At 43.7% G+C, this 22,317-nt stretch overlaps 1 protein-coding gene across 9 annotated transcripts in view; it reads left to right on the top strand.

The window, feature by feature from the left end:
- Positions 1–22,317, top strand: part of LOC142084220 (NADH dehydrogenase [ubiquinone] 1 beta subcomplex subunit 8, mitochondrial-like) — a 44,054-nt gene that overhangs the window by 13,296 nt on the left and 8,441 nt on the right. For 4 of the 9 annotated variants that reach the window (XM_075154534.1, XM_075154533.1, XM_075154535.1 and 1 more), the window contains 19 exons: positions 975–1,098; positions 1,898–2,093; positions 2,880–2,975; positions 4,063–4,203; positions 4,709–4,851; positions 5,104–5,203; positions 7,183–7,344; positions 9,292–9,444; positions 10,174–10,404; positions 11,891–11,965; positions 12,576–12,659; positions 13,622–13,730; positions 14,134–14,312; positions 14,979–15,105; positions 16,688–16,833; positions 18,104–18,277; positions 18,893–19,081; positions 19,770–19,983; positions 20,377–20,703. In XM_075154534.1, the coding sequence (XP_075010635.1) occupies positions 975–1,098; positions 1,898–2,093; positions 2,880–2,975; positions 4,063–4,203; positions 4,709–4,851; positions 5,104–5,203; positions 7,183–7,344; positions 9,292–9,444; positions 10,174–10,404; positions 11,891–11,965; positions 12,576–12,659; positions 13,622–13,730; positions 14,134–14,312; positions 14,979–15,105; positions 16,688–16,833; positions 18,104–18,277; positions 18,893–19,081; positions 19,770–19,983; positions 20,377–20,703 (2,970 nt within the window). Of the gene's footprint in view, positions 1–974; positions 1,099–1,897; positions 2,094–2,879; positions 2,976–4,062; positions 4,204–4,708; positions 4,852–5,103; positions 5,204–7,182; positions 7,345–9,291; positions 9,445–10,173; positions 10,432–11,890; positions 11,966–12,329; positions 12,462–12,575; positions 12,660–13,621; positions 13,731–14,133; positions 14,313–14,978; positions 15,106–16,687; positions 16,834–18,103; positions 18,278–18,892; positions 19,082–19,769; positions 19,984–20,376; positions 20,704–22,317 lie in introns of those variants that run through there. The other 5 variants (XM_075154536.1, XR_012674291.1, XM_075154540.1 and 2 more) reach the window with 5 other exon arrangements.

Here is a 22,317-nt window from a genome sequence, read left to right on the forward strand (position 1 = left end):
GAGTGATAGAGCGGCTTTGGTGGGCACCTGGCATCTAACCAGGGTCAACCCACCGCAGTTGTCTGCCCAACATGAGAACTAGTCAGCTCTGTCTTCTGCCTGGGTTGTGCAGCACTGCCGTATTGTTTTGATTTTTTTTCAGGGATGACTGTCAAAAGAAAGTGACAAAAGTTCAACTGTTGCCTTAAAAGCAACATTACCATTTTTGGAGTAGATAGTCTATTTTGTGTTGCTCTAATAAGGCCAGAGTTTTGGTTGGAACAAAGGTCTTGGCTTCAGTCTACTTTAGATCAGAAATTGCATAGTTTCATAATTTGTGCTGCTTTTTAATAGTCTCTTGGGCACTTTCCATGCCATAGGCAGTTACAAAGCATCCCTGTGGTAACTGGGTGACTATTTGCCTGGCAATGTCCCATTAGGCAATGTTAAATAAATTTTTAGCTTTTATTCTGTAAGCTAGGGAGAAGGAAGGAAGCCACCATTGTGTGACTGCTAGCTGTCTGTGGGTCATTGGGGCATGTTTTGTTGGCTAAAGTTGAAGAGCTTTAGCTGTAGACTAGGCTTAGAAGATCTGATCAAGACATCTGGTCGTGGTTGAGGAGCAGTATATAGACGTATTTGGGATCATAATTGTAGCTGGTTTTCTTGATATGACTGCATTTGTAATTTAGATAAGGACTTAATATCAGAAGCTGTGGCTGCTTTGAAGAGGGTGTATGAATTATACCTAAGAGAGAAAGTTATTTGCGCAAACAGTGGCCCAGAATTTCTTGAAGAAGTTCTAATTTCTTTCAAAGCCTTTGTCATAATTGTTGGTTCCTCTTTCTGAGGTGTTCAGACATGTCCTCTCTTTGAATGGGCACAACAGCAAGGTTGTGTTGACTATGAAGAATAAGTTTCCAGTGCTTTGCTCTTTTTGTATCTTGTGCTCTTGAAAAAAGTGCCCACTTGTGTTGCCCTTGTACTTCTGCTAGGAACATCTGCCCAGCAACTGGATGCATCCTTCAGTACAAACGCCACCTTGGAAATATTTGAGGTTGACTTCAAGGATCCCTCCCTGGACATGAAGCAAAAAGGAACACTTCCTGCCTCAAACAGGTACTAGAGGCTCATACTGATATATCAATCAGTGGAACTGAAAAGGGCTTTTCTGGTACAAGAAAGAGAGGAGGAGATCATGTTTTCGAGGTATAAAGTGATCTTTTAGATCAGTTGACCTCTTTCTTCAAGAATTGAAGATTTTTGTTGACACAAATCATGTTGGGTGTAAAAATAGAAGAGTTGGACTGTTGGAGAAATCTGAAAGGACTTATATGGTAGTCAGTCAGTAGAGTCGTTCTCTATCATGTGAATTTGCTGGGGCTAATGATTTGTAATAAACTAGAGGCAGAGTGAAACTTCCAGCTTTTTAAGACAAGGTGATTTCTTAGGCTCATCAGTGTGGGTGACATTTGCACCCAGTGTAAAACACAGCCTTGATTCTAACTAGCAGATTTTAAAGGGGGTAAACATATTTTTCAGATAACAGCTCTGGAAAGGAAGGCACATAGTCCTCTTATCTAATTTTCTATATAGTGTAGGTTAGAGGATTTCACTCACGAAATCCCATATGAGGTCCTAAAGGTTTTAAACAAAACAAAACCAAAAACAACCAAAAAAAGAGAGAGACAAGCTCTTCCTTTGAAAGTTCCCTTTAAAAGTCTTTGGAAGGAAGCTCATTTCTTTTTTTGCATGCAAGAGCCACAGTCCTCTTAAAAGGGAAATGGTTATTTAAGGTGCAGACTGATGGTTATGTTTGATAGGTCGGAACATGGATGTGGTTTTTGGTAATGCAGAGACTGCCTTGACTTCCACCAAATATTGTGGCCTACGCCAGCTTTATTTTCTTCTTTTTTAGGTTTCATAAGTTGATCTGGGGTAACTTTGGAAATGGGTCTCCGGAGTCCTATGGAGTGATCGTTGGTGGAGGGGATAATGGTGTACTGACAATGTACAGCGTGCACCACATCTTGGCTTCAAAGAGCGAGCCTGTAATTGGGCAGACAGAGAAGCATTCAGGTCCTGTTCGAGCTCTTGACTTCAACCCTTTCCAGGTATGCAACATTAAGATACTTATAACCAAAGGAAAGTTAACCTCCATGTTAAAAAATATGTTTTCCCTTGTGTATAGAGATTTATAAACTGAAGGAACAGTTTTTAACTCGAAAGAGCCATGGCGGTTGTGACACAAAGCTGATTTGGGACTCAGATTTGGGTTCTGTTCACAGCTTTGCCTCTGAATTCTCCTGTGACCTTGATCAAGTGTCTTAGCTCTCTGTAAAAACATGTTTTGTAATACTGTTACATGTTAGACCATTACCTATTTGAAATCAGAACTTCTTTTTTTTATTTGTTCAGTTGGTGTCTAATTCACTGGGGCTCTGATCACACTTGAAGGGACTGCAACATAAGCAAGTAGTGAACAAAATACAAGTTCTTGTGGTAGCACAAAAGCAAATTGAAAGTTGTCTGCAGACACTTGTGGGAAGCCTGCATCTTCTCAGAAGAAATGTCCGTGGTGCCGGGATGCCGGGCAAAGGCTCAGCTGGCTAGAGACAGTGGCTTCCATGCCTGTGGCAGAGTTTCAGCAGCCACCTGCACATATAACTTGCTAGAAAAATTTTAAGCAGGTCTGTACCGTGGCACAGCTGAAGGCACGGAGGCCAGAGATGTGCTTGGTTTATAATCCGGTTAGTATCTTTCTGCTTACCAGTGGCTGTGAAATGCAGCTGTCATCTGACTTTGGAAGATTTTGGTTTTTTTGCTTACATTTATTTCTAAGAAATCCATCCCCTTTCCCTGTGAGCAGGAAACTCAGCTGAGCTTTTCCTTTTCTACAGAGTAACCTCTTGGCTTCTGGAGCCAATGATTCTGAAATTTTCATCTGGGACTTGAATAACTTCAGTGTGCCTATGACTCCAGGGGCTAAATCACAGGTAAATGAGTTTTCCTCTGGGCAATACCCCTGCAGTTTTATATCTCCGTAGGCAAGGCAAAAAGATGTGAGTGTGTGGAGTCATCCTGGTTTAGTCAGTCTGTGAAGGGGGAATGACCTTGATGTCTGTCAGGAGAAAGATGAATCGGAAGTGACTGATTGGCTTCATTCTGGGGAGGTAGAAAGAGTGTTGTAAAGGGAGGGGAGGTAGGCTGACAAGCTCTGGAAGGGTGCACTTTGCATGGATGGGTAAGCTCTTTGTGGATTTGAATCAGGTAACTGACCTGTTTATCTTGTGATCCGGCTGGGGCATGTGTGATGGATTAAGAAGGTTTATTGGACTTTCTCTGAGGAATGAATTTATTTCAGGCTTCAGCTGAAGCTTTTCATATCTCATGAAAGTAATATCCCTAGCAGAGCCAGTGAGCCATTTAATGCATCTTGGCTATTATTCCCAGGTAATGTTTCCTGAATGTGAAGAGGAGGAAGCTTCTGATCTTCTGATGCTGATTATGTTATTCAGGGCAATCAACTCCTGAAAGTGGAAAAATCATAGTAAACTTGCCTAAAAGCAGGGCAAGTTTTTCCTCCCATAAGCCTCCCGTTTGTTTCCTTGCTTATCTCCTGCATTGCGGTAGATACAGTAACGACAATTAGCCTTGAATGCTCCATTATCTTCCATCTCACTGCACTCCTGAAATGTTGCACAAGGTCATCTTTGCATTTAAGTTCATCCCAGGAGTTGGGGTAGAAGCATCTATGTTCTCTCAGCTGCAGTTCTCTCTGGGCTGATTTATAACACATTTGGCCAATGCAGAATCCAGTACCTGCTCCCAAAATGCAAAAGTGCTTTTCCAGGTGACATTGCCCCATAGAATTTGGCTGTCCACTGTACTCTGAGTAAAGGACTTTCCATGCTCCCTAGTCTTTCTGCTCAGTGCTGCTGATATTCCCACTTAGTTGATCAGTGATTGAAGAGAGGAACCTATATATCATCAAATCCCTTAGTTAAGCTAGTAACAGAGTCCTGTGATTAGTGTTCCCTCAACATGGGGGTAATGGATGTGTGGCCTTTCCTGTCTTGGCAGCCTCATGAAGACATCAGTGTGGTGTCCTGGAATCGGCAGGTGCAGCATATCCTGTCCTCCGCTCACCCCAGTGGCAAGGCTGTGGTTTGGGACCTCAGGAAGAATGAGCCTATCATCAAAGTCAGTGACCACAGCAACAGAGTGAGTGGAGGAAAGACTGTGATTCTAACTAGCTCACAACATGACACATGTGACTGTAAAGCAGTGGCACAGGCTCTTGGGATCAGGTGTTTTTATTGTGGGAGCTGTTGGGACTGGTTGTCTTGGAGCCGTAGCATCAAAGCACCTCTCTCTTTTTTTCCCTAATGAAATGGAAAAACGAGACCCCTAGCTGTTCGTAAAATGAGGGCATCCTTGCATTCAATTTCTATGTTTGCAGCTCATTTATGAGAAGCCTCCTGCATTTTAATCCCAGCTGTCTTCCTAGGTCAACTTTGAACTAGTCCTTCAACTTCTGTGTGGTTAGTGGTTTTTTTTGCTGTGTAGACAAGGTAGAAATACTTGCTTCCCACAGCAAGACATTGCTAGACTTGCTTTATGTCAAGCATGCTAGGCGAGTTAAGTGCAGAATGACGTGGCTCTGGGCCGTTTGTGCTATTGCCACTTGCTTTGCTGAATTTTCAGCCCATGCTATTTTTGTCCCTAGATGCATTGCTCAGGAATGGCCTGGCATCCAGAAGTTGCAACCCAGCTAGTTCTTTCCTCTGAGGATGACCGCTTGCCAGTGATCCAAATATGGGACTTACGTTTTGCTACCTCTCCTTTGAGCCAGCTGGAAGGGCACACGAGGTGAGGGCCTGCTTGTTGTGTTGCCTTTTCAAGGATCTCCATCTTTAAAAGGCAGACATCTGGGAGACTGGACTTAGGAGAACTATGATTTTTTGCTAGGCCTGCTTTGTTTCACAGATGAATCTGGTTGAGGGTAGAGATGAGAACTAGCATTTCTGACCTTAAGTGCTGATGTATGCTGCTTTCTTGGTGACAGGGTGGGAGAGTGGACTGGGTATGAAATATGACTGATTTCTTTCTGATCTGTTTTAGGGGAGTTCTCTCTGTCTCTTGGTGCCAGGCTGACCCTGAACTGCTGTTGAGTAGCGCCAAAGACAACCGGATCTTGTGCTGGAACCCAAGTATAGGAGAGGTACATAACCACAGCTATAAGAATGCATGGTCTGCTTTATAGAGCTGTGTGCTATGCTATGTGTGTCTCTTCTCTATATCCCTGTGGAGTGCCAGTATTATTTCCTCCAGTATGTCTTCTGCACTCTTGTCTGGAGTGAATGAGAGTGTTGTCCATATCCAGACTGAAAACAACAGAGACAGACAGATTTTCTCTGATATATCTGTGTCCAGAGATCATAGAGGGAAGAAAGCTTTAACTAAAACTTAGCTTCAGCTAATTATGATTACTCTTGCTATGTTCATACATGTAGTGTTCTCTGTGTCCATTTGTTTCTTCTTCCTTCTCCTAGGGTAGTAAGTTTTTTGGGGGGGGAACTTGAAAGAGAATGAGGAGGAGTTGTTAGGGTCATTCAGAGGGGAATGATGTAATTAAATATGTGTGTAAACTTTATTCATACTACAGTGGTTTCACATATATGTGCTTATCTAGTCATGTATCTCAAAATTACCACCTTTGAAATACTTAGGTACCACCTGAATTAAAATAGGAAATAAAATTTTCCGCACACCTACTCATTCAATGCTGAATTTCTGGATAAAACTGAATTTTGAACTTTGAACAAAATTCATGCAGTTGATCTTGATGATAGCATGGGGAAAGTATTCTAACAATACTGAACAAAGTCCAGCTGAGAGCCCCAGGCTGGATTCATTTCATGGGACAATTTCACTTAGCTGACCACCTTTGCCTTGGAGGCGTAGGAAAAAATTAATTCATTTTCATAAAATGCATGAACTGCTGCTGTTGTGGTTTCATGGATTTGATGCTTACTCTGTACAGATGTCTAGTGGTTAGAAGAGAATCAGACTCTGAAACGTTCCTGATGTCTAATTTTTTACAGAAGTCTTTTCACGTTGTTTTAGCGGAAAAATTTTTAAAAACAATTTTAGTGCATCTGGCTCACCTTTATGCATGCTGTTGTAGATTTGCAGAGTCCAAATTCAAGTTAGTTATGCATAAACTATTGTTAGGGGACTCTTCTTGACTTGGTACCAATGAACAGAAAATTTTCAAGTGATAAAAAAATTGGGAAGGTTTTCAGCAGTAAAGACAGTACAGTTATACAGAATGGCTGATCTGGTAAATTTTGGGGGAAGGGATGGTTTCATTGTTTTTTGGGCATATTTGGGGTTTTTTGGGGGATATTTGGGGTTTTTTAAATTTAGCAATCTAGATTTTAATATAAGCAAATGCAAGATTTTATACCTGGGAACAGAAAACGCAGATCGTGTTCCCACAGAGAAGGACGCTGTGATTCTCTGTGCTTTGTGCCTGTGAGGCATAAAGGAAATCTCTTCATTTTACAAACCGGAGGTTTAAAGTCAAGGTTGTGTTAGTGAGTTGCCCAACATCAGGGAGGAAGTCTGTGACTGGGCCATAAATTGAACTTTGGATTTTTCAGTGCTGGACCAGAAACTTGTTGGCTGCAATATCCTTTATAGTTCATCTGCAGCTATTACAGTCCTCTCTTGTGGTTCTACTTTTTTCTGTAGGATTTTATTTTCCTTGTCAAATTTGTTATTCCAGACTGTTCTTTCTGTTTACATGTTCTTGCTCATGACACCTTCTTGCCTTTTGGTTTCTGTTTTTCTTGTGTTGTTTTCTCGTGTGTCTCCCTTGGTTAACAGTAGGTGTGATGATACTGTAGTACTCTGGTACAGTAGTACTTAGAAAGCAGAGCAAAACTCACTTGTTGCTTTTGGATTTTGTTCTACAATCAGAATCCTATTGCATAGCAGCTTTCTGTGGCTTTCTACTGTTTGGACTCAATGCGCTATAACTCGGTTGCAAATGCGTCCTTCAAGAAGCAAAAGTAAGAGGCTTGTATACAATGGTGTTATGTAAATAAGGTGTGACACGCTTGCTGTGGGCAAGTAATTTGGGGAAAGCAGCGGACTATTCGTGTTGTGCTTCTGCCTTCTCTCTTTCTGTGATAGGTGGTTTACGAGTTGCCCATTCGGAGTCAGTGGTGCTTTGATGTCCAGTGGTGTCCTAGGAATCCTTCAGTCTTCTCTGCTGCCACTTTTGATGGGTGGATCAACATTTATTCTGTTATGGGTGGGAACTTAGAAGCTCAGCAGAAGACACAGGCTGACAAGGTAAAGTCCTGTGAACATGTTACAGCTTGACAGATTGGCAGTTACTCACCTGACTTCTGAGAGCGTTAGAAGCGTACATGTGTAACAGTATGATTTTTAAGCGTTGCAGTCTCTCCCACCCACCAGGACTTACAGCTGTATGGTGTGGGAACCAGAAGCTACCTATGTGGGGACTTAATATCCACGAAGTCCCATAGCAACTAAATTGCCTCTTGACAAAGGTGTCTCAGTATTTCTTGTAAGATTCATTAAAGTGTGTAAAGAGAAACAAGATCAAGTGTAGTTTTGATGTTATATATCTTTCATGGTTATTACTACTAGACTGAAAATAAAGCAGCACACCTGTTAGAGCAACAAGCTTGTCTTGTCATTAGTTAAAATTAAATACATTGATACTGATTAATACAATACATTATTCTTTATTAGTCCAGAAGAGAATTTTAAAAAGTAGCTTATAAGCCACTATTAGCAATTTTCCTCAAGTCAATTGACTGTAACTTGGAGCATGTTAATATTTTGATACTGAAACCCGTTACTTAGTGAATGACTAGATGGGCAAACTCTGAACAGATTATATGTCAGTACTGTCTAAAATTTTAGTTTTAATCTGGTGTCTAGTCTTTTAATTCCCTCCCTCTCTCCCAGCCAACAAAGGCCTTACAATACAGGTTTTAAGAGAATACGTAGGAGCTGGCTTAAGTGCTATTTATATAGTCATTTACAGCTGACTGAGTTCAGTTTCATAGGATTTGCAAGAGACAGAAAATACTTTATCAAGCAACAGCTGTAGGAGATTAAGGATTTATTTAACCCATGGAGAATTTTCTTTCCGTGCATTCTTCATGTGCACGCACCAAAACTCCACTGTTCAAAATTGGAGAACAGTAGGGTAGAATAACTCTTAGATACATAGAATAACAAATAAGAACACAAATAGGAAGAGATAATGACAATTATGGAGGCAGGGAGTTTGTGACCAAGAGGTCTCTCTCTTCTGGATTCCATGGTATCAGGACAGAAACTCTGTTGAAGAGCTGGTGGTTGATGTTACTGGTGCCCTGGTAGTGTGTAAGTATTTTTTGAAGGTTTAGGGTGATTGATCTGTTAGGTATAAGCTATTCCTCCAGGAAATGGTCTTTCTTTGGAATTGGTTTCCCATCAAGAAAGACTTGAAAGACAAAACATGTAGGTCTTGCCTGTGATTCTTCGTTTGGCAACCTTAGCTTGATCAGCCTTATGTGGCTTCCTTTCAGGTATGCTGATCAGCTGTAGTTTGGAGCTATGCCCTATGGTCCAGTCAAACTTGAACAGGGTTATCTTTAGCAAACAACGAACCTATGCCAACAATGTTAAAAATTAAGAATGCTTGTGAACAGCATTGTATGTATGCTCACTGACTTCCTAAATGTCAGAAATCCAGATCAGGGGCCACTTTTGACACTCTCTTGTCTAGGCAAGAAAGTCTGGAGAGATTATTTCACCAGCCTCATCTAAGCCGTAAAAGCGTGAGACAGTCCTTAAAACTAACCCATTTGAAAGACCACAGCAACAATCAGCATTCCTTTGTGAGCAAAACAAGAAATAACTTGGACAACTTTTGACCATATGTTGTCACTGTCTTGCACAAAACAAGTAATTTTGTAACTCCTGTGTTTATGAGCTACATGCTAGGCCAAGCAGTGTTTGTTAGGGAATTTGCATCTTGCTAAGGAGAAATTACTTGAAAATCTCTCAAGGTGAAGATTTCTTCAGAAATAATTTCTGAAACTGTTTGGAAATACGATTTCTTTCACATAGGGGCTTGGTGGTATTCCAGGAAGAGGTGCTGTAATAGCTCTTTCTTCATCAGCAAGGAAAGTAACTCATTACTAAGCAATAGTTTTTTGTGCTTACTCTGAACAGAGAGGAATTGAATTATATCTTATTCCTTTCTCCATCTGATTCTAGATCTCTTCCTCCTTCAACAACCTGGATCCCTTTGGCACAGGACAGATCCTTCCTCCTCTGCAGGTGCCAGAGCAAATAGCTCAGACCACCTTGATTCCACCATTAAAAAAGCCACCCAAGTGGATTCGCAGACCTGTGGGGGTTTCATTTGCAGTAAGTGAATGGAGCATCCTTAGCTTAAAATGCAATAGATGTGTCGTCTTGTGACACAACCCTTTTCTTTCGCTAGAGAAACCTTTATCTTCCCATTGCTAGTTGTTTTAATGCCTGTTTAAGGTGCAGTGTGGTGTCCCATGTTGCGAAAGTCTTTTGCTCAACATTCAGATATACTTCCAACAAGAAAGAGTCCTGTAGCAGAGAATAGGAGGTTATAAGCAGGAGTTAACAAAGCTAAGGAAGATTCATAAAAGCTGTCCCTGTAGGCTGTGACATGCGTTCCCATTCTCTGTCTTTCTCCTTCCTATCCAGGTATTTGATTTTCTTCACCTCTTTGCACCTAAATCGAAAGGCTGAATTGTTGTTTTAGCCCGTGGCTTGACTTGTTCTCTGTCTGTCTAGTGCCTGCCATTTGCATGATAGTTTTTATCATGTCAGAAAAGAACAAACAGTTCCAAATGGTACTTCTTCCTCTGTGCCTCCCTGGCATTTGCAATTGGCTAGGCCTGATAGCACGTACACAAATGGCATGGTTACCAGTCTTCAGCTGAAGGGCTTGTGATGTGAACTCCCTCAATGTCCCTACCATCCATACACATTAAGCTGTTTGGGTTCCTTGTGATCACAGCTGGAGCTTGAGTCCGCCTTGCTAAATGAAGAGTTAAGTGAGTTGCTTTTACCTTCGTTTATAAGAATGCTTACTCTGTCTCTCTCTGTTGTTCTCAGTTTGGAGGAAAACTGATTACCTTTGGTCTTACCAAAGCTCCTGGACAGCAAATGCAGCAGACTTACCCACACCAGGTATTCATCAGCCAAGTCACTACTGAAACTGAATTCCTGCTCCGATCCAGAGAACTGCAGATGGCCTTGCAGTCAGGGAACCTCCTTGATTACTGCCAGAGCAAGATCCAGACAGCCAAGCTGCCATTTGATGAGAATCTTTGGAACTTCTTGAAGGTAGGATGGCTGTGGTGAAACACAAAGGTCAGTTCTTTTATGGTTCTGGGGTGGAATGTGTTCATTATGGTCCTCTCTAGCCCTTTATATTCCTGTTCTTTAAGATAGAAAATGGAACTGAATAGGCTAGTTTAAATTACTTGTCTAAATAAAAGTTTTTGCAGTTGAGATCATGAAGGTTGTCTTATTTTTCAGTAGGAATGGTCTTTTCAGTGGACTTGTTTGGGCTTCCTGTCAAGGTGCTAAATGAGATTTTCTCATCTCAACCCACGGCCGAGCTATATCTGCCTGCTACCTGTGGAGCTCTACTGTTACTGTTTCTCAAGGCAAAGTCCAAATAGACAACGAGATTCCCCAGTAATAAGGGAGAGAGCTATGGTGGCATGAGGACTGACTGTATGTAGCCCATAGGACGACAGTTTCATTGACAACTTGATAATATGAAAGAGTTAGGTAATGAGGAGTGGCCACCCTTCTAGAGAGGCAGGGCTTAGCCTTGGTAGTGGTTTACAGACTCATAGGCAGACTGTGTGTGGGGCGTAACATTGGGATCTTTTCCATAGCATTACATTGGCATGGAGAATCGTATCGCTTGAATAGGATGGCCAGGTGTTGTCTAGGTGGTGACAGTAGTCTCCATTGCAAGGGTTATTGCAACAATGTCTTCAGCTGCATTGGATGAGATACGTCGAACTGTCGTTCTAGTGAATTTTTATAATCCAGCTGGCCCATGGTCCTGTGAGACCACTCCAGCACATACAAGATCTATTACTATTGATTGTCTTAAACTACAAACCAAGCTTCTGTACAAAAGACTGTCCTGCATGACCATTTCTGCGTCTGCAAGAACAGTTTCTACTGACTGTTTACAAGTACCTTATCCATATACAGTTTGATCAGTTCTGCAGTAGGAACAGCCTGGGACTTACTGAGATGGACAGATTCTCCTTGCAGAATGTTAATCACGTATTAAAGCATACAAATAGCACCTATCAATTAGGCTGCGTGCAGCCTGTGGGAATCTCTGGGACTGTCTGAAATCCCCACCCAGGGACCTTCTGTAACAATTACTTAAATAATTTTTGTGAAGCCAGCTAGGAGTTCAGGCAACCACCTTGTCGCAGTTTCATCTGGATTCAAATCAGTCCATTGTCTCTATGCAGAGATTAGCTTGTATTTCCTAGACCACCCAGGGAATTAATGACCAAGTACACTAGGTATGCATGCAGTCATAGCCCTGATATACAGTTGTACCTCAGTTGTAACTATGTGACAAACTTGAATTTCAGCCTTTTATCATGATTATAACTTAAATTCCATAGATTTTCCCCCAGTAGTCATTAGGTGGACTTGTCATAGTTGATTTCCTTATCTATAAACTGAGCTCTAAACTTTGCTGCTGCCAGAAGCAGCCAACTGTTGGCAGTGTGTAGATGTCTAGGATTTTACATATTTTCTTGTCTTTTTAATATCCTTTGGGACTCAGGTGAATCTGGAGCAGGAGTCCAGGACTAAACTCCTCAAGCTGCTGGGCTACAGTAAAGAGGATCTGCAAAAAAAGGTAAGGGGTCTTTCCAATAGAAAGAAACCTTTACAGGACTAAAGCTGCTGCAGGAGAGTTGTGGGGTCCCTACTGGAAATGACTGAGTGATCTCACCACACACAAAAGACCAAACTGTATTAAATTTCAGCTGAGAGGCACCTGAAGTATCCCCCATTAAAAAGCAAATGCAGGCATTTGTAAGAATATAACTGTAGCTGTAGTGGATCAAACCAAAGGGGTCTTGAGCCCAGTTAACTTGCTTCCCGTTGTTGGTGCTCTGAGAAGTGTACAACAACAGTGCAGTTGTGAGAGATTCTTCTAGCATCCAGCTCTTTGCACCTCAGGGGATTCCTCAGCCAGGAAGAAGGTGACAGATGAAGACAGTCTGGCATAGCACTGATGGAGCTGCAGGGGAGGAAACTCTTGCAGCAACATGAGCAGCGCTCTGAAAAGGATAAATAACCTCTGACAGGCAGCCAGCCAGGAATAGGGAGAGGTGGAAATTTTCAAACGGGTGAAAGAGCCAGGGGAATTGTGTCTGGGGCTTGCCAGTCACTTGGTGGCTTTGCTGCCCAGGTGTTTAACTTTGATAGGGGCTTCACTCTGTGCATGTCTGTTACTTTTCTAGATCGCGTCATGTTTGAGTAATGGGATCCCAGATAAACAGCCCCTTCCTGAGGCAGATGAGACAAATGCTGCACAGCCAGATCAGGTATGTCCTGTACGTCTTGCCAGCCTGGGAGAGCAGCGGAGGGCAGAATGAACAGGAAGGTTTAATTCCAACCACAAGTTGTTGGGCTCAATGCAGGCATTGCAGAGGGCAGTTCACAGGCCTGTCAGACCCTCACAGGGTCAGACTAAACAATCATAGCAGTCCCTTCTGGCTTTAAAACAAATCAGCGAATGATGAAGATGGACTACTGGCTGTTAACACTGCAAGAGAAGGCTTGCTTCACCAGTGCTGATTTCTTCAGTGACAGAATTAGCCTCACCCCAGCTTAACTTCATGCTACAGTTCTGGATTTCTTCTGTGAAGCTTCTGCTGTGGTATTTCTTTTGCATTTCTTTCCTTTTCACCTCTATCCTTTGAAATGTATTCTTACATGATTTTGGGCTGTCCACCTTCAGATGACTTCCAAGGCCTGGTTCACCATGCACTGTAAATTTTGCTCCTCTAAGGTATCTAAAACTGCTATCCTCAAATTAGTAATCTTCTTCACAAACCTTAAATACTGGCTGAGATATTTTAGAGGTAACAATTGTGTTGTGCATTTCAATAGAGCACCAAGCATGGCTGTGATCCTACCTGTTAGTTACAGATATCACTTGGTGGGCTTGTCCCTATTCCGTCCAAAATTGTTCAGCTTGCTTAAGGGCTGGCAGTTGAGTTGATGAATGCTGGCCAGCAATACTGTTGGCATTGCATGTCTCACACTGTCAATCTCCTAAACTTTGTCAATAGCAGCGCTGCTCCTGTCGCTGCGCTGGTGAAACTGTGCAGGTTGATAGAGCAGTGACAGGAGGTATGATGGGTTTCCAAGTTGAAATCAGATTTATATGAGCATGCTCAACCAAATGGAGAGCAGCCCCATCCCATTCTGTAATCCACTAAACTGTTTGGGGCAGGATCTCTGTGTTCAATGAATTAATTAACCTCTTGCACTTTTTGCACAGCTTTTGATAAATTCCAGTGATGACGTGGCTGCTGTTTCCTCCTCTTCAGCCTTTTTTGACAACCTCATCCCACAGAATATGAGCACATTGGAGATTCCTGTCACAGAAGGTATGTTACATGAAGTGTGTTTCTACCCTCTTAGGAAAAGGGGAGAGGAGAGAAAACCAGAAAATTAGAGAGACCAGGAAGAATCTGGTCCACTCCAGCAGATGGATACTTTTAAAACACATGACCCCTCCCAGTGTCATGCAGCATATCTCAGCATTGTGCAGAGAAATACGCTTCCCAGATAAGAGGCCCATTAAAAAAATAGAAGAATCTTCTAGATGATGGAAGACTTAGAGTGAAGTCAGTGGTTTTTTTAAAGTGCAAAACCTGATTTGGGTTTCCAAATTTTCTTTTAGCTGGCTTCCATATGTTACTGTTTTTTACTGCCTGCCCTTTAGAACAAGCATCATCAATACATCTGGATGATGCCCCTGTGCGTTGACTCTGCTTCTCGCCTCTGTAGATACGGATGGACTTATCAGCCAAGCCCTTTTGTTGGGGAATTTTGAGGGTGCAGTGGAGCTGTGCATGCGAGCAGAGCGCTTTGCTGATGCCATCATCTTAGCTATAACTGGTGGGGAGAACCTCCTAAAGGAGACCCAGAAGCGCTACTTTGCCAAGCGGAAGACAAAACTCTCCCTGGTAAGTGACAGTTTTGTGTACCCACTGAGCAAGGGAAGGTGTGCGATATCTTGTCAGATGTTTGTCTGAATATATGGGGAAATGCTTTGGCAGGAAGTAGAATGTCAGCAGAATTTTTGCATCTCCTCTTGACTCGACTCTAATATCTTGGTAGTTTTATGACAACTTCATGTTGCCCACCTAGAATATCTGTGTTCTCTGTTCCTTTTTTTTTATAATCTAATGGTTTCTGCCTCAGCTCCCATGCTTGTAACCTGTGGAGCATACTGCCCCTTTACAGCTCGTCTAGGAAGGTCCTAGCTTATTTAATTACAAATGGGGAAGTGTAACAGGGGTTGGGATATCCTACACTATATTCCCAGTCATTGATACTAGCTGCTTTGAAGCAGGGATATGTGTTAGATAGATCTTTAGTCTTGCCTAGTGCGGCTGTTTCCATATTCTCTTAAGTGCTTTGTTGTACTTTTTTACTTTCTTTAGAGGCATCGGGTTCCAATTACTGTTATCATTGGGATGCTGGGATTGGTGGACCTTAATGTATAGTGAGGTAGTTGCTGCATAGTGGGAAGTGTGCCTGAAAATGAGCTATCGCTGTGGGTGCACTTGCTTAAGCAGTCAGCTTATCTTTATCTTCAGTGATTGACAGGCCTTCTGCTTCCCTTACAGCTGCTTTCCTCCATTGTGCAGCAGAACTGGCAAGATATTGTTTGCACGTGTGAGCTACAGAGCTGGAAGGAGGCACTGGCCATCTTGTTAACATACTCAAAGCATGAGGACTATACCCAGCTCTGTGGTATGCAGCGTACTATTTTTTTGATACGATTTCCCTTAGGGGAGGGCATCTCTGGACTGCTTACAGAAAGAAGTGGATACAGTTGAGGAAGGAAAGCATTCCTTACTCATTACAGCTAGCTGGAACTTACTAAATAAGTGTGGCCTGTTGAGTTAGGAGAATGATAGATCTCAACACATCGTAGTTGAGAATCATGGTGTAAAGTTATATATGCTGATATTTCCTGTCACCTCTACCAATAGCATGGCAAAAACAGGATAGGCACTAGGCTGAGACACTAAGAGTGTGATATTTATTATTTTATTCTGAGGAGAAAGGGATTTCCTTGACAGTAAAAGGTCAGGTGGCTTCACTCCATCTGAAAGAGGTTTACCCTTCCAGCATGTTCCCCTCCCTTTTAAGCTCAGAAACAGGGGTTAATGAACATTTGATGGCTTTAGTAGTTTCCTCAGTCCTGTTAATAGTCCAACATGCTCAGCAACTGGTTGACCTGAGAGTCAGCGTTAGGGGGCAACCTAGTGACTGAATCTGATGAAGTTACTCATGTTGCTGAGCTGGGAACTAGCTCCTAGCTGACGGCAACAGCTAAGTACTGTTGGAGAAATGCCAGCACTTTGTACAAGTAAGATGACACAACTTGAAATGCAAGAAAAAATGACATCTTTTACAGACCAAATTGTAGGCGTGGAAAGTGGCTGTAGTGATAGTGAGATAGCTCCAGCACACCTTTATCTCCTAGCATTTGCTAAACATTGACAACTACCAGATTACTAGCTGTCCCTGGTACTGGACACTACTGTTGCCTGGAGATTCCCACACCTCTTTGGAAAAAAAGGTGTTGGATTTTTTCACTGAATTCATCTGTGATTTTTAAGAGTTTTTCTTTCTTTTATATGTCTGGGCAGACATATAAAAATTGGCAGATATATAAAAAATTACTTTTTTTCAACCAAGTTGGCTTTGGGATTCCTTAATGATGCCCATTTCTCTGTGTTATCCAAGAATTATACAAGGAAGCTGGTGAAGGGACTAGAGAGCAAGTCTTATGAGGAGTGGCTGAGGGAACTGGGGTTGTTTAGTCTGGAGAAAAGGAGGCACTCTCAGTTGTAGAGACCTTATCGCTCTCTACAACTACCTGAAAGGAGGTTGTAGCAAGGTGGGTGTTGGTCTCTTTTCCCAAGTAGCAAGGAGAGGAAACGGCCTCAAGTTGCACCAGGGGAGGTTTAGAGTTGATATTAGGAAAAATTTCTTTACCGAAAAGGTTGTCAAGCATTGGAACAGGCTGCCCAGGGAAGTGGTTGAGTCACCATCCCTGGAAGTATTTAAAAGACGTGTGGATGAGGCGCTTAGGGACATGGTGTAGTGGTGGACTTGGCACTGTTAGGTTTATGGCTGTACCTGATGATCTTAAAGGTCTTTTCCAACCTAAGTGATTCTATGTTTCTAATTAGGTGCAGATCCAAAGCTGTCAACGCCTTCTCATGCCAAGCCAGAGTAGGATTGCTAAGACATGAGCCTTGGGGTTAATGAGATCTTCAGAAAGAGAGTCTGTTAAATGTTGGCCATATTTCTTCCTCTCTAGACATGCTGGGTGCACGCCTCGAGTCAGAGGGAGATGCAGCCCTGTCCAATGATGCCTGCCTCTGCTATATCTCATCAGGCAATGTGGAGAGGTTGGTGGAATGCTGGGTAAAAAACCATGAGACTTCGTCACCCCTTGCCCTGCAGGTACAGGTGCTATAATGTTGGTTTGACTCCTCTTTAGGCCAGTCTGGTAGCCTTGGTCTGTTTGCATTATCCCATCAAACAGAGTATCTGACTTCCAGCAGACAGTGGAGACCTGTTCGTAGTCACCAAGGTATCTCCTTCTAGCCTGGATTATGGGCTTACATCTAAAGGAGGCTTGCACTCTTAAACATTAAGGGTTTGTGTGTTTAGAGAGTACTGATTACATTGCACATAAACCCAGCCATGGACAGGAGTTATGGCCTACCCACCTATCTTTGCATACTGATGTCATCGCTGAGCTTCCTTTTAGTCAGGGAAGTTTAGACTGCACCTCTTTTCTTACTGGTAGTGGCCTGGAAGTACATTTGCTGCCGTGCTTATAATGTCTAACTGTAATGCTCCAGTTATCTGGCTGTACCTTCAGAACAGCCTCTGGCAAAATAAAATAAAGTCTAGGCTGTATTATTCCCACTGCAAGTAGAATGATCATGTATGGGAAGTCACAGCTTCCAGATGAATCAGGGTTTCTAAGTCAGTGTTGTTACCTACCTATTACACTTAAAGCAGTCCTGGCTAAGTCACTAACCCCTATTGTGTCCACCAGTCGCTAGAATGAGCTAGACAAGTCTTCCACTCAGATATCTGCAGATAATGCCCTCTGCTACAGAGTTCCCTGGTTTTGCAACCCCACTAGTGAATAACAGCAACAAAAAGGCATCTTCAGCATTCCTGGTTATGTTTGAAACTGGCCTCCTCCCAGTTATCAGCGAGTGTTGCATGTATCATTCTACAGATATAAACATTACTTTGATTTCTTGGAGTTGAAGGAGCTTTGAATAACTAAAAACCTTCTGGTCTGTTTGTCAGCAGTAGTAGTTTTTCCTAGTGAATTTCTCCTGTTATGGTTTTAATCCTTCCTCTTCCAAGCTGATAGCTTGTAACTCCTCGACTTACAGTAGCAACTTCCTAGTAAAAAGATCACAGTTGATTGGAATGTCCTTGTGGCTTCTGATTTTCTTTTTTCACTTACCATAAAAGTAGCACTGTCAGGGTTTGCTTACTGGTTCCTGTTTTTCTTCATGAAGTGCAGCTGAGGCAATGGTCATCAGTGATAGTATCTGGTGCAGAGTGGAGTAACTTCTGTTGACATTGGACCCAATGTCAGTTGAAAGTGGGGAGAGCCATCTGGTATTGTGTCAGCATGAGGTGGACCAGTAAAGCAAGTCAGATTCCAAGTTGTCTATTTCTTCCCTCCCCCTGGCTTATTCAGGATCTCATAGAGAAGGTGATGGTGCTGAGCAGGTCCATTGAGATGCTCCGAGGCACAGCAGGACCAGCACCAGGCCCTGTCTTGGCAGAACGAATCACCCAATATGCAAGTCTCCTGGCATCACAAGGGTGCTTGGCAGCCGCAATGAATTACCTACCCAGCAGCTCTAAAGAGGTGAGTGAGAAATAGGTTGTGGGAAAGAGTAGTATATGGGGAAAAAAGATACTTTGTATGAGAGAGAGCTTGGGTTTTGACATGCATCAGGACTTAAGGTTTCACCTTAATTATGGTAACTTGAGAGTAGAGGTGTGGTTTTGTTTTTGTTTTTTTTTCTAGGACACAGCTTTTGTCTTCATTTGCTTTTTTTTTGTAGTGCCTTTGATTCAGGGAAAAGGAAGGGAGCTATAAAACTGTAAAATGGTTCCTGGAGAACAACGCTGGGAAGCTGCATCTATTCCTGAAACTAGCTGGTAGAGGAAGGGAATGGGGAGGTCACCTTGTAGTTTGAAACAAATCTGTCTAGTGCCCAGATGTGAGTAGGGGTTGGGGAGGGAATACTCTAAAGACTGGGGGAAGGATCGGTGAGACTTCATCTGCCTGGGAATATGGCAGGTGATGTCCCAGACTGTCGCTTACAGTTTGTTTTTTTTTCCTACTGGCTATTGGGGAAATGGTTAGTTTTGCAGGTTAATGCTCAGTGCTTTGGGTCAGGGTCTGCTTTGAATGCCTCCCCAGCACCTTCTATTTGAGGCTCTCAAGGCACTTCTCCTAAAGCATAGTTTGTTTCAGCTCCTGATCGAACAGCTCCGAGACCGGCTCTTCCATTCTCAAGGAAAGAGTGTGGGTGATCAGCAGCCACCTCCTTTTCCCTACACTCGTATCAATGTAGGTGTCATTAAACACACACCTCCAGCAGCCAAGGGTGCTTCCGCCCCTGAAGGAGCAGCCCACAAAACAGGTCCCAGACATCCAGAGAAGGTAGGCCTTAAACTCAGGTGTTCGTGGCTTGGGGAGAGGGAGGAAGGCTACTGGGTTGTGGAAGGCATATGAAGTAATGTGAGATGACGCAGATTGCAGGCATGAAGAACTCATCAGTAACGTCCTTCGCTGGAGGAAACACAACCTCTGTGATAATCCAAAAGTAGGCTGTCTGGCATCTTTTCACAAAGCCCTGTCCCACATGCAGTCACTGGAGGAGACTGTTACAAGTGTAACTGAGATCTCACATACTGAGGGAAAATGGGGCTGTGGTTCACTCTCCTATGCCCATCTCACTGTCATATCTCAGTAAAATTAGTGTAGTATGGCTTCATCTCAGATCTTGCACAAGAAGACTGTTCAGGAAGTTTTGCTTCCAGCCTCTATTACTTCATTATTATTCCTTCGTTATTTCCTCTGGTTGTGCTTCCAGCAAGTCACTCTATGGGAACTGGCTCCTGAGGACTAATCCTTTTCAGAGCCGGAGAATACTCTGAAGAGTGTGGTGCCCAGCTTATTGAGCAAGTTATGTGGTGGGAAGGGCCTTTGATCCAATCCATCCAGGGCACTGACAGCAGCAGCATCTTCTCTTGCCTGAGAAGTGACAGGGATAGAAAGTGCATCTGCTTGTGTGTGTACACACATGACTGTGTTGGATATTTGCAAGTTCTTTGTTTTTTAATTGCAGCCCAACTATCAGTCATCATTTGCCCCTTCAGCACTTTCTCAGCCTTCAGTGCCTTCCCTCTTCACGCCTCAGCCAGTGCCAGCGATGTCTGTGACACCTCACCATGTTGCCTCTCCCCAGGCCAGCACGGGTCCACAAACAAATGTCTATTCCAGAGGGCCCCCGTACCCACAGTACAACTTGGGCTTGGTTCCAGCAACCATTTCAGGGCCAGGTAAGCATTGTCTGATAGTCATGTCCGTTCTCCAGGTTTTCTTAGGCTAAAGCCTTCAACATGGATGGCTGTTCTACTTTCTTCCTCACAGGCCCATTGTACTTGCAAAGAACAAGTCAGCTGTCTGAGAGGCTTCTCAGTGCTTCTGACACATCTAGTTCTAGCAACTGTTGCTGCACATCCACTGATATTAAGCATATATAGGGGTGGAGAAGCCACAGGTAACTTTGTGGCAGTTTGACTCATGTAGCCTGGGTTATGGGGGACATGCCTGGCATGGATATTCTAGGGTATGGCTTGGAGAAGGGCAGACTTACTACCATGAAGGAGAGCATCAGGAGTAGTTTGCACATGAAACAAGTCATGCTGATACGCTCTCTTTCTCATTTGTAGCTGTGTCACAGTCTCAGCCATTCGGACCAGCGGGAGTCAGACCTGTTGGTCCTGCTCCCTTCCCCAGCCAGCCTTCTCTGCCAGGACAGTCCATGCCCATGACATCTCCTGGTGTTCCACCACCCGGACCTGCCCTCTTCACTCCAGCCTCAGTCCCATCATCTCAGCTTCCTGCAGCTTGTCCTCTCCCTATGGCAAGCCAGTCTCCTCTAGGTTTCTCTTCAGCACCTTTCAACTGCCCCATGAACATGGGTTACCCTCAGGGAGGTCCTGGAGCTCCGTCTACTAAGCCCCTGCCAGCAGCCAGCATTCCTCCTCCTCCCACAGGTAAGTACTGCTTGTGTGACTTGTGTGTCCAGGACACTCCTGGATGGGGTTTGCAGTACAGAATGGACATGGACCTTCTGAGGTCTGGTCTGTCACCGTAAAGGCTGGAAGTGGTGCTGAGGCTAACCTTAAAGGCACGTTGTGTTGAGTCTTCCTGTGGTGGTGAAACACAGCAATGATGACAGTTTCATTCAGCCTGTTCAGCTGCTTTGTCCCCCAGGTTGTGGTTACAAGATACTGTCTCTTCAGGTGCTACTTCACTGAGTAGTCATCCACTCGAGAGGCATCTGCTCTGACTGAAAGGGTGGTGGTTCCCAGGGAATGCCTGGTGGAAGGCTTGCTGATCTCGCCCCTGCTTACGTAACTTACACAAGAAGTCCATTTGAAGTGCTGGGAGAGCAGGGTGCTGCTTCTCTGTCCATAGGATACACCTTGCTTAGCTTCAGGATAAAATTCCTCTGTCTGCTGTGCTCTAGTTCTCCCCATTTTTTCCTGTTGCCATAAAGCGCTTGCCTGGGAATCACTTCTGGATTCCTCTGTGCAGTGCTCTAGACCTGGAGCCTTTCCTCTCTGGGTCTGTAGTTTGAATCCAGGCCAGCCTGCCAGTACTGTGAAGTCCTTGCTAGCATGATGAAGAAAAAGAGATTGTTGTTGGACCTAGTTCCCAGTGGATGGGCATTCCCTCTTTCTATTTCCCACAACATCACCACATCTGGTGCTTGTTAATTCCTTTTTTGCTATCTCAGGGGACAGATTTAGCCAGGCTGTGGAGATCCCTAACAACAAGGCTGACAATCCTTAGATTTTTGAGCAGATGCTTCTCCAAGCCACGCGTATTCTGAGAGTGAAGGAACTGAGGCTTTGAGGTTTGCCTCCACCTGGAATCCTTCGCTGAGCTCTGTTTAACTAAGGATAGCAAATGCCACTGCGTGAAGCCTGTGGGTTCTAAGCTAAGGCTGGACAAATCCCTTCTGAAAAGCTATCAGGAATAGTAGTCCAGGGACATTACTCACTGAGTAAAAGCTGTTGGTGATGATGACTCTCCCACCCTGCCTTGATTTTTCAGGTTTCTTCCCTTGGCTAGATCCGAACGTGGATCATGCAGGTAGTACTCAGAGAAGCCTCCAGACCTGTGGGGGAGGCAATGTTGCTGCTTCCAGTGAAATGTGGGGTGTGTGCTCACGTTTTACTGTGTGTGCATGCGTGCATGCTCATTGCTGTTTGTTGTTTCCTTGCATGCCTGGGGAGCTGTATAACTGGGGTAGTGGACATACTTGTCTGGAGGACTAGTGAGTGACAGCTGGGGATCTTGGAAGTGAAATGAAAGCACTGTGCTCTTACTGATGAGTTTGGGTATAGAAAACAGGGGCTCCAGCTTCTTCCTTCTCTACTTTCCTCTGGTGCTGGAGGAATTAGAGCATTTTCAGTCTCTGTAGCCCTTCAGACAGTTGCTGGGCCAGCAGGATAGGGAAGCAGCACCTTTTGCTTTCTTGGTTCTCTGGGCAAGGAACAGGCCAGTGGTTGTAACTCGTCTCTTGTTTTCTCCCTGTTAGATTCCCAGCCTTATGCATGGCTTGTGCTTTCCCCAGGGGGTTTGGAAGAGGTGGGTCCCAG

This window comes from Calonectris borealis, chromosome 7 (genome assembly GCF_964195595.1).
Source record: "Calonectris borealis chromosome 7, bCalBor7.hap1.2, whole genome shotgun sequence".
Classification (NCBI taxonomy): domain Eukaryota; kingdom Metazoa; phylum Chordata; class Aves; order Procellariiformes; family Procellariidae; genus Calonectris; species Calonectris borealis.